The sequence below is a fragment of the Balaenoptera borealis genome (assembly GCF_965194805.1).
Source record: "Balaenoptera borealis genome assembly, chromosome: 13".
NCBI classification, from domain to species: Eukaryota; Metazoa; Chordata; class Mammalia; order Artiodactyla; family Balaenopteridae; genus Balaenoptera; species Balaenoptera borealis.
In genome coordinates this window covers 11,071,451-11,083,736 of record NC_138870.1, presented here as the reverse complement: position 1 = coordinate 11,083,736, position 12,286 = coordinate 11,071,451, and the positions used below count along the sequence as shown (strand labels likewise).

Below are 12,286 nucleotides of genomic sequence, written 5' to 3'. Positions count from 1 at the left end.
CATTGCTGAGACATACTCTGAACTGTCCCTCAAGTTTTGTCCTGCATGTTTTGTGGCAAAAAGCATAAACACTTTGAAATAACCACTTGTAAGGTCTCATAAGGCACTGCTAAGATCCATTCTCTTTTGAGGGTCTCTTTCTGGCAGGAGGTGGAAGTATTAATTTATCCTTTAAGTTACACACATCTCAGAGTACATAAATCTCAAGTATTTGTCAGCACGTCTCACCGACTAAATGTGATTTTCCTGAGTGCTGATATTTAGTAGTATTCATTTTTGTACTCTCAGCTCCCAGCAAAAGCTCAGTGTATGATTGTGGGATGAGTAAATGAATGATTGTGTTTCCCAATTCTTGCAACTGCTGAAAGCAAGCTGGGAAATGAGGATGGAGAGTGATAGCCAGTCCACCTGTGTGCCATCCAGCTTGGTGTATATCTACGATGCCAACAGGAAGTTGGACATTAAAAAAGTACAAAAAGGCAGAAATAAATCTATAAGCTCCAGACATACAGATCCAGTGACCTGCTTGACATATCCACACAAGTAATTCACAGATTTCTCAGACTCGACACGCCCAGAACAGAAGTCTTGGCTCAGACTCTTCCGTCCCCCCAAACCTTTTCCTCCCTCCATCTTCCTCGACTCTCTAAATAGCACCACTATTCAAGAACTTGCTCAAGTCAAAAAACCAGAAATCAGGGCTTCCCTGGTGGCGCAGCGGTTAAGAATCCGCCTGCCAATGCAGGGGACGTGGGTTCGAGCCCTGGTCCGGGAAGATCTCACATGCCGCGGAGCAACTAAGTCCATGCGCCACAACTACTGAGCCTGCGCTCTAGAGCCCACAAGCCACAGCTACTGAGCCCACGCGCCTACAGCCCGTGCTCTGCAACAAGAGAAGCCACCGCAATGAAAAGCCCGAGCACCGCAAGGAAGAGTAGCCCCCGCTCGCCGCAACTAGAGAAAAGCCCGCGCGCAGCAACGAAGACCCAGCGCAGCCAAAAAATAAGTAAAAAAAAAAAACCGGAACTCATCCTAAGAGACGAATCTTCCTTATTTGCTGGATGGTCCTCAGGCAGTTTCCCCTCCCCACGCAGCTATCATCTGAGGTCAGAACATTCCTCCTGCCATCAGGGCCATTCCCCGCCCCTCCCCGGGAAAGCCCCCATTTCAACTTGATGTCTTGGCCTCCCAATGTCTCTTACAGAAGATGGAGGGGAGGGTGGGGAGGAGTGGGGACCCTCTCCCGCGGCATGAAGTCAGCTCAGTGCCTCCAGCCGTGCCCGGTCAGACGTGGGAGTCCAGGAGACCACACACCTTTTGCTGACTCCGCCTCTAAGTCTTCCCCCTTAGCCCTGCTTTAGCCTGTGCTTATTGTTTGTGATATTTGGCTCCGCCCTCTGGCTAAACACTCTGAATTCCTTCTCATCATTCATTCATTTCACAGGTATTTCCCGAGCCCCTGCCATATGCCAAGCACTGTTCTGGGCAATTAGATTTATCAGTGAACAAAACAGACAAAGCCCCTTGCCCTTGTAGGGTAGGGAATAGAGAGAGTGAACAATTCTTTGTTACATTATATTTTAGAAAGTAATAAAGGCTGTGGAAAATTAAAAAGTAGAGTGGGATAAGAAATTGGGCAGCGTTAGAGAGTACGGGATGGAGAGGGTTGTGTGAAACTTTGACAGGTATGGTCAGGGGAGGCATCTTAGGGAACAAAGCCTTGAAGGCAGCCCTGTGGTTGGTTGTCTGGGGGAAGGAAGTACATTCTAGGCAGAGGAAACAGCCAGTGCAAAGACGCTAAGAAAGGCAAGCCTGTGTGATTATGGAACAGGTCAGAGAGGCTGAAACGGCATAAGCAAAGGCTAAGGTCAGAGAGGTAATGAGAAGGGCCTGGTCATTTAAGGCCTTAAAAGTCTACTTCTTTTTCTTCTTCTTTTTTTTTTTTTTTTTTTTTCCTGGCTGCACCGTGCAGCTTGCGGGATCTTAGTTCCCAAGACCAGGGATTGAACCCAGGCCCACGGCAATGAGAGCGCTGAATCCTAACCACTGGACCCGCCAGAGAACTCCCTTAAAGGCCACTTTAAAGACTGGCTTTTCCTCTTATAAAATAGAGAAGCCTGCTGCCGGATTTTAAGCAGAGGGCTGACATAATCAAACTCAACTTTTTAAAGAACCCCTCTGGCTGCTGTATTGATTATACAGTGGAAGAGGTGTAGGGTCAGGGTTGCGGTTGGGAGACAGAAGTGGAAGCAGACGGCCAGTGAGGAGGCCACTTCAGCCATCAGACAAGAGATGACAGTGACTCAGGCCCGGCTGGTGACATCAAAGTGGTGAGGAGTGATCAGAGTCTGTATATATTTTCAAGATAGAACCAACAGGATCTATACATGCGGCATGAAAGAGAAAAGTCAAGATGAGTCCAAGACTTCTGATTTGAGCAACTGGAAGGATGGATTTCCAATAAACGCTGGAAGGCTGCTGGTGGAACAGGTGTGTGGGTACCAGGAGCCCAGTTTTCCTTCATTCTCTGTCTCCCAACCACCAGCCAGACAGAGAGTCCACTTCCAAAGGGCCTCTTGAACCTTACTGGCACTCTCTGTCAGCCCCACCCAACCCTAGGAAACTCATAGCCACCATCACGGCTCACCTGGACTCTCGAGACAGCCTCCTGCTTCCTATCCTGGTGCTCTCATCCATTCTCAAATGCCTCGTGTTTCTTATGAGGTTAGACAGTCTGCAGCCAGAGTGATTTTTCCACAATACAATTCATCTTCCCTACTTAATGCCCTTTAGTGGTTTCCTGTGACATCAGACTCCATTCCCTGGGTCGCAAGTGCCTGTACCACCTGATGCCCACTTCCATCTCCACTCTCCTCCTTTGCTAAACCCTCCGTGATGCAGACAATGGGCTTCTTGCAATTTCTCAAATTTCCACGCTCTATGGCACCTTCAGGCTCCTGCCCATCTTGACCTCTCTGCCTGGAACGCTCTTTCTCCCACTCTGCATGGGCGTGGCTGGCTCTTCCCCATCCTCCAGGTCTCTGCTTCTCAGAGAGGCCCCCCCCCAACCCACCCTAACAGAGGCACCCCACTCCATTGTTCCCCATCACAGCATCTTTTATAGTACTTTCCACAATCAGTAAATATTTATATATAAATATATATATACTTTTTTTTTTTTTTTGCTGTTTTATTGGCTGCTCTCCCACCAAACTGTAAGCTCACTGAGCACGAGAAACATGTCTCTTTTGGTTATCACTATAGCCACAGGATTTGGCAAAAGAAATAGAGATGCTCCATAATGATGTGCTGGAGAAGTAAATAAATGAATTATATTAAATGCAATGCAATATAAAGCTAAACACAATACATAAAATTACTCTCCAAATAGCATCCGTACTCCTTAAAATACAAGGCCTGGGACCCTCTGCCGCCTTCTCTCTCACCCATTGGTGCTTCGTCCACACTCACCTACTCGCCACGGCTCACGCTGGTCATCATGGGGGCTGTTTCCTCCGTCTGGAGCTCTCTTACCCCTCATTTCACAAAGCTTCCCTCAGCTTAGACATCTCTCCCTCTTGAAACGTCTTCTCGGACCCCCTCGCTGGTGTACACACAGAATATTTGCTGTTTTCATTACCTGCTTACCCTCTACTCACCCCCAGTCTGTAAGCAACTTGAATACAGGTGATGGGCCCTAAGCCTCATGTGATAATGATATTGTAATAGGGAAGAACCTTTATATTCCATTACAAGTTAATCAGAATTACAAGTTAATCACTAAATTACATAAAATGGCCCATCTCTTGGAACCCTACCTCCCAGGTAATGAACTTTAAGCTAAAATACCTTTGTTTAGCTTGCAAGAAACATCCTAACCAGGCCCACATCTGAACGGCCGCAGGAAGAGTCTGGCAGGCACCAGGACTTTACCTCCGCCCCTTCTGTATAAAAGAAGCCTGAATTCTAACTCGGGGAAGATGGTTCTTTGGGACACTTGTCCACCATCTTCTTGGTCTGCTGGTTTCCAAGTAAAGTCGCTATTACTTGCCCCAACAGCTCGTCTCTCAATTTATTGGCCTGTCATGCAGCGAGCAGTATGAGCTTGGACCTGGTAACAATAGCTCAAGCACAGGCACGGTGGCTGGCACAAAATAGATGCTCATAAAAAGTCATTAGAAAGGACTTCCCTGGTGGTGCAGTGGTTAGGAATCCACCTGCCAATGCAGGGGACGTGGGTTCGAGCCCTGGTCCGGCCCTTAGTTGCAGCATTCAGGCTCCTTATTTGTGGCATGCAAACTCTTAGTTGCGACATGCATGTGGGATCTAGTTCCCTGGCCAGGGATCGAACCCAGGCCCCCTGCATCGGGAGTGCGGAATCTTAACCACTGCACCACCAGGGAAGTCCCTCAAATGGATCTTTTATTCGAACATTTTTCTTTCAAACTTCATATTTTCCTCGCAAAAGTAATGACTGTGACCTTGAGAGAAAAGCAAAATGTAACAATGTGTATCTCTAACTTTATTTCATTCAAACTGACTTTATAACCTTCCATTCTATGTGTTACAATTATGTTGGGAACATACAGCAGCTAGAATTACCTTCTTTATAAGGAAAATTTAAAGACTTTGGAATGAACATCCTTTCGATGGAACGCTGGTGCCTCTGAGATTACCTGATCCTATAAAGATGTGTGCCTTTGGCTTCGACTAGGCTATTTTAGAACTCTATAGAAATAAACGTTAACTTGTAGAAAACTCATAGCAATGCAAGTAAGTCTTGCATTTGACATGTACATAAATCCTGTTTAGTGAAGGTTTAATTGAACCGCTGGAACAAGAGGATCCATTTCCCAACTGGCTTTTCCATTCCCATGTCTGTTGCTTTGGCCACGATGGCTGGCAGGCTGGACTCAGCTGGTGCTGTTGACCAGAGAACCTACATGTGGTCTCTTGTGTGGCTTGGGATTCTAAGAACAAAGCAACTGTGTCTCAGGAGAAAGCAGCCAGAGACCAAGCATTCCAAGGGACCAAAACTGAAGCTGCAAAGGCATCTTTTGACCTAGCCTTGGTAGAATGTGCACAACATCACCTCCACCCCATTTTATTGGTTACAAGAGAATCACTAAGGCCAGCCAGGGCTTCAAGCGGAGGGGAATTTGACCCCATCTCTTGATGAATTACAGCCATCTTTTAAAACCACCACGTCTTTTGGAATCCTTGAATGTGTTTGACATGTTAAAATATATCACGATTTTCTTCCAAAATTGTACTTAAGAATGTCCCAAAATCAGTTAAACGTGCACTTTTATTATCCGAATACCATGTCCAAAAATATCTGCCAAATGAGATAGTTTTTCAGTTCGAGAAATCTACATCTTATTTCTGAGCGTATGTTTTATGCTTAGCTCAGCATTTTACCTTCGGGCAACCAGGAATTCCACCGTGTACGTAAATGGATATAGCCAGCTCCAACATCTGAACAAAACATGTCTAAAGGTTTTGCTCACTGGCTTTTCATTTGATTTCAATAAATTTGTGAGGTTCAAGTAAAATTTCTTTAGGTGCCAAAGCTTCATGATGAATAAACCATGGTTGTTAGTCATTTTTTCTGGTCATATTTGTTGTCTAAGCTTATAATTCCTCTACAGTTTTCCAGTTTAAACAGCTGAATTAACAATATATTTTCGGGCTTTCCTGGTGGCGCAGTGGTTAAGAATCTGCCTGCCAATGCAGGGGACACGGGTTCGATCCCTGGTCCGGGAAGATCCCACGTGCCACAGAGCAACTAAGCCCGTGCGCCACAACTACCGAGCCTGTGCTCTAGAGCCCGCGTGCCGCAATTACTGAAGCCCGTGAGCCACAACTACTGAGCCTGCGAGCCACAACTACTGAAGCCTATGCGCCTAGAGCCCATGCTCCGCAATAAGAGAAGCCACCACAATGAGAAGCCCGCGCACTGCAACGAAGAGTAGCCCCCGCTCGCTGCAACTAGAGAAAGCCCGCACACAGCAATGAAGACCCAATGCAGCCATAAATAAATAAATAAATAAATTTATTTTTAAAATATATATATATTTTCCAACTCAGAGATCATATCTAATCCAGTTGTGAGTGAAATTAAATACCACAAAAAATCCCCTATAAAAATCCTTTTGTAGGAACAAAATTGTGTTATTTGTAGTGAGGTGGATGGACCTAGAGTCTGTCATACGGAGTGAAGTCAGTCAGAAAGAGAAAAACAAATACCATATGCTAAAGCGCATATATGGAATCTAAAAAAAAACGATACTGATGAACCTAGTGGCAAGGCAGAAATAAAGACTCAGACGTAGAGAACGGACTTGAGGACATGGGGAGGAGGAAGGGTAAGCTGGGACGAAGTGAGAGAGTAGCACTGACATATATACACTACCAAATGTAAAATAGATAGCTAGTGGGAAGCAGCCGCAAAGCACAGGGAAATCAGCTGGATGCTTTGTGGCAGAGGGGTGGAATAGAGAGGGTGGGAGGGAGGTTCAAGAGGGAGGGGATATGGGGATATATGTATACGTATAGCTGATTCACTTTGTTGTATAGCAGAAACTAACACAACATTGTAAACAATTATACTCCAATAAAGATATTTTTTAAAAAAGAAAAAAATCCTTTTGTCACTCATATCCGATCTAATCGAAAGTGTTGGAAATTTATATCAGTGCTTTTATCAAGCTGAATCACAAACTCTATATCAGACTATAATTGCATTAAGACGTTGCTTCACTATGTTCTGCAGTAGTACAGATTTGGTTAGATATTATGAGATACTAAGAGGTTTAATTTTTAATTTGTCAGCTGATTTATCATTTTACCCTCAAGAATCATATGTACTATTCCATACATACTGGAAGAATAATTTTTAGCAGCTGTGTGACCCGTTTTCCTTTTTGCCACTTAATATGTTGTTAAATAGATTATTAGAAGTCTCTTTCATTAATAGTAGATGACAACTTAGAAATCATTGATAAATTTATGTGTTTTCCCTTTGGAAACATGAGGGACTTATTGACAGGTTACCATGTTATTTTCTCGGGTGTGTTTTTAATTTTGAAGATTTTAAGTTTTCATTTGTAAAAATTTCATCACAAATTATATGTTGTCTCTCATTTTTGTTAAGCTTTGCATATTTTATTAAATCACACTTAAATAATCTTCATTATAAGATTTTGCATCTACTTCTTCCTTTTCAGAATGCAGCTCAAATAAAATAAAATTTTTTATTGGTCAGCATTTTTCTCAATATTGTCATGTTTACACTTCCTGATCAAGAAGTTGAACTTGAACATACCTCTACATTTTCCCATCATCTTCTTTCTACTAATAATGATAAAACAACTCAGTATAAGAGCAATGTATATTAGTTCAATTAAAATGTTATAATAGGGACTTCCGTGGTGGTGCAGGGGCTAAGAATTTGCCTACCAATGCTGGAGACACGGGTTTGGTCCCTGGTCTGGGAAGATCCCACATGCTGTGGAGCAACTAAGCCCATGCGCCACAACTACTGAGCCTGCGCTCTAGAGTCTGCAAGCCACAACTACTGAGCCTGTGTGCCCTAGAGCCTGTGCTTCACAACAAGAGAAGCCACCGCAATGAGAAGCCCACGCACCACAACGAAGAGTAGCCCCTGCTCCCCGCAACTAGAGAAAGCCTGTGCACAGCAATGAAGACCCAATGTAGCCAAAAAAGAAAAAAAAAAAAGAAGTTATAATAGCCACCAACTGGGGGAAAAATGTCAGATAACTTCCTTCCCCCAAAATACTCTGAATACTAATTAAATAATACTCAGTTGAGAGTCTTCACAATTTCCTGACCCAAATAAAACACTGCGGTTCTTCACAACTAACTGCACATTATAATATACAATTAAACTGTACAACATTAACATCCTGATAGGAAATTGATCAAGTTAGCCATCATATACCAGAAAACTGCAGGAGTTGCCCAGGGCCAGCTACATAATTTGCAGGGCCCAGAGCAAAATGAAAATGTAGGACCCTGCTTGGACATAAGTCAATCCCCTGTTTCCAAGGGCCCATCACCCCAACCCACGTCAGACAGGTGAGCCCAGGTGGAATGTGGCAGCAGTCGAGAGACAGGGGCAGAAATGAGGAAACCAGGTGACCCAGTGCACCTGGGGTGGCATGGAGGGGTGGCTGGGAACCTGTCCCAGAGAGACAGGGGGGCGATGAGACATAGACACCATGGAAGGCAGGTCATGCATGAGCCGAGGCTCCAAGCCCCCAGTGCCTGCTCCATTGTCCCATCTGACTTCACTGATAAAACACAAATTCAAACATTAAATTAATAAGAATTTCAAAACAGTGACAGCAAAGCATTAGATTCCAAGTACAGGACACTTCTGTGTGTTGGGCCCTGAACAAGGGCACTGGTGGCACCCCCATGAAGCCAGCCCTGGAGAGGGCAGTGAGCAGAAGAGTGAAGGATGTCCCCAGCTGACTCACCCCATCTCACACAGCTAGCTGGTCCTCACATGGTTGCCATGACAGCTGTTTGGGGATGAAGGGTATGTGATGCACTCTCCTAATCTTTTTTTTTCTTTCACGTCTTGACCGACTCATCACATCTAAGGGCTTATCTCTCTTAGGGCCTGTCCTCACGAGGTGAGAAGTGTCAGGAAAGCAACCTCGTACAGCAGCAAGAATGGGACCAGGAGTCAGACAACACTGGTTGTCTCCCTCTAACATTCCACACCTTGGGCACGTCCCTTCGTCTCTCTGGGCCTCTGCTTCCTTATTGCTAAATTCTTCATGTTATAATGGTGGCTTCCTTATTATTATTAATGAAAGGGTTAGACTAGGTCACCTCTAACATTCCCTCCAGCTCTGTTTCTGGGAGAAGGAAACAATGCAAATAGATGTTTGGCAAAAGGCGTTTAGCCTCTTGACTGTTTTATCTCCATTTTCAATGGACTCGTTGTAATCAGTATAATTTGACTTATCAAAGCCATATCTGAGCTGTTTGGTGTGATGTTGTCACCACATAAAAGACAAAAGTAAGGAGGTGTGAGTAAGCAAAGGAAGCCCTCATTTCCTTAGGGCCCAGAGCAGATAGGCTAATCCTATGACTCCAGATTTTAAAATAACAATAATTAGTACCTGTGACAGTTCTTTTATCTAAGGTGCTCAAAGGGCTTTGTGGTCATTAACCCATTAATTCACCTGCCTCAAGCCATCAGGGGGTCAGGAGGAATCTCCTTAGAAGACCAGCACACCAGGAGCTCAAACCTCACAACAGTGAGGAATGCCATGACTAAAGGCCAGCCAGAACTGGGCCGGAGGAGAGACAGGGCCACCAAAATAGTCCTCTTGGAAGAATTAAATGGGAAATCTTCCTGTTGGTCTACTAACAGCAATTTCACAGCTCACAAGGGTCTTTGAGTGAATCCTCCTGGATGTCACATTTTAGCATCTGGAAAATTCCTTTATGCTTAACGTAAACTTCAGATTAGCTTTTACAGCTTCAGACAGACCGTGCTTATGCCCAAAGCAAGTAAAGGGGAGGACTCTTCTCCCTAGAATCATCTTCTCTCAGAGGAAAAAAAAAAGCTTTTTAAAGTTAAGGCGTCTTGGGACTTCCCTGGTGGCGCAGTGGTTAAGAATCCGCCTGCCAATGCAGGGACACGGGTTCGAGCCCTGGTCCGGAAAGATCCCACATGCTGTGGAGCAACTAAGCCCATGCGCCACAACTACTGAGCCTGCGCTCTAGAGCCCGCAAGCCACAACTGCTGAGCCCACGTGCCACAACTACTGAAGCCCGCGCGCCTAGAGCCCGTGCTCCACACAAGGGAAGCCACCGCAATGAGAAGCCCGCGCACCACAAAGAAGAGTAGCCCCCGCTCACCTCAACTAGAGAAAGCCCGCGCACAGCAACGAAGACCCAATGCAGTCATAAATAAATAAATAAATAAATTTTTAAAAATAAAAAATAAAGTTAAAGAGCCTTTATATGATAAAACACAACTGCAGAATGAATTTGTCCAGAGTTTGTTAAGATTCTGATTTATTTGCAGATGGTTTCCATTTAAAAGCATTGGTTGGAAAACCACACTGCTAAAAAGTACCTTCACATGGCCTGGAATTCTATCATTAGAATCCTTCAATTAATCAACCCATCCATCACCTAGGAGGTGCTCCCCACAGGGCCAGGTGCTGTGGGGACATAAACTGTGGAGCCTAACCCCCAAGCAACTACAAGTCTAATCAAGGGGATGAGACCATTACAAATAAAAGTAATTAATAGATGTATTATTTAAAGTCATTTGTTGCTTATAGTTATGAATAAATTGATTAATACAAATAAAATGGACAGAAAATATTATTTCCATAGTTTTGGACAGCATAGACCCTACATGTTGTAGAGTTTCCGGCAGGAGTGATCAGTGAGGGCCAGAGTGATCAGGGAAGCTCACAGACGAGAGAAGATGAACTAGACCTCAGAGGCAGGGAAAGTGTATTTGGGTAGGAAGCAGGATCAATGGGAATTGAGCACAGAGGATAAGTGGGAATAAAGCAAAAGGCAGTTCAGGACAGGGACAATCTCTAAGAGAAGGCAAGCAGATGGGAGTGAGAAAACCAACCTGAATAAAACACAGGGTCAGGAGACCTGAAGGAAATATGGTTGGATGGGGGAGGGAGGGGCCAGATCACAGGGACACTTGAAACCACACTAACAAGCACTGATTGGGGTCTTCAGAAGTCCTCTGTCAAATGCAAATATCCATATATTCAATATCCTGTAATAAATCATAACAGAAAAGAATATGAAAAAGAATATATATCAACAGCAAAGATATATATATATCTCTGAACCACTTTGCTGTACACCAGAATCTAACATAACATTGTAAATCAACTATACTTCTATCTTTAAAAATTAATTGCAGATAACTAATAGGGACCTAATGTCTAGCATAGGGAACTCTACTCAATACTCTGTAATGGCCTATACGGGAAAGGAATCTAAAAAAAGAGTGGACATATGTATATGTATAACTGATTCACTTTGCCATACAGCACAAACTAACACAACATTGTAAACAACTATACCCCGATAAAAAATTTTTAAAAATAAAATAAAAATAATAATTCATTAAAAAAATGAAAGCAAGGAAAACCTCCAAACATTTTTTAAAAAGGCAAATATCCAGGAAAAGAACCAAGGAGTTAAGTAAATTTGAAGGGGGGCTTGGGGGGTGGCCTGAGGTCAGTATAGCTTGGACCCTGTACTGCGTGTTCTATTATACGTCACCACAGAGAAAAAGAATATGTTATACCAATATCAGCTGGAACTTTTAACTGCAAGTTCTTCTATCTTGGGCCCTGGGAAAGCCACGACGGAATGAGACCCAGAAAGAGTACGTTCTGAAGGGCGTGAGGAGAGCAAGGAGAGAGGGAAATTATACCAAAGGCTTTGGCAATCCCCGAAGAGCTGGTCCAGGTAGGGACCCCACTTGATGGGCAGCCAAAGCCTGAGGAAGGGGCTTCCCTGGTGGCGCAGTGGTTGAGAGTCTGCCTGCCAATGCAGGGAACACGGGTTCGAGCCCTGGTCTGGGAAGATCCCACGTGCCGCGGAGCAACTGGGCCCGTGAGCCACAACTACTGAGCCTGCGCGTCTGGAGCCTGTGCTCCGCAACAAGAGAGGCCGCGATAGTGAGAGGCCCACGCACCGTGATGAAGAGAGGCCCCCGTCTGCCGCAACTAGAGAAAGCCCTTGCACAGAAACAAAGACCCAACACAGCCATAAATAAATAAGTAAACAAAATACTAAAAAAAAAAAAAAAAAAGCCTGAGGAAGGACCTCCACAGGAGAGGAAAAGAAATGGGCAGAGCAGAGAAGACAAATTTCCCCTAATCACACTGATGCCAACCACTGGCCCTTTTAATGTGCATAACCCTTCTTTATGGCCCAGTAAACCTCTTATTCCTCTGGGATGGATGCTCTTTTGGATCTTATGATCAAGATGTGGGGAAGACTGGAGACGGCTTTTTAGGGAATAGGTCAGAAGAACGAAGTGTCCTCGCGTGAGCCCAACAGAGGGCCTCTCGCAGCCTCCAGACCACATCGGAGGCTGTGGGGAGGAGGCGGTCTTTCCTAAAGCCACACCCCTTTATAGGCCCTGCAGGAACCCGAGTGCGGGCCTCCATCCTTCCGCCCGTTTGGGGAGAGATTAAAGACACTGAGGTAGTCTCCTTCTTACTCATTGGCAGTTACAACCTCGCAGCCA

The 12,286-nt window shown here is 44.7% G+C and overlaps 1 protein-coding gene across 4 annotated transcripts in view; it reads left to right on the top strand.

The window, feature by feature from the left end:
- Positions 1–12,286, top strand: part of HEBP1 (heme binding protein 1) — a 48,296-nt gene that overhangs the window by 27,810 nt on the left and 8,200 nt on the right. Inside the window, exons 4-5 of one of the 4 annotated variants that reach the window (XM_082348893.1) lie at positions 2,370–2,490; positions 12,185–12,262. The exons of 1 other annotated variant lie outside the window; for it this stretch is intronic. In XM_082348893.1, coding sequence (XP_082205019.1) covers positions 2,370–2,490; positions 12,185–12,247 — 184 coding nt within the window. In that variant the 3' untranslated portion in view covers positions 12,248–12,262. Of the gene's footprint in view, positions 1–2,369; positions 2,491–3,859; positions 3,968–12,184; positions 12,263–12,286 lie in introns of those variants that run through there. 2 more of the 4 variants (XM_082348892.1, XM_082348895.1) reach the window with 2 other exon arrangements.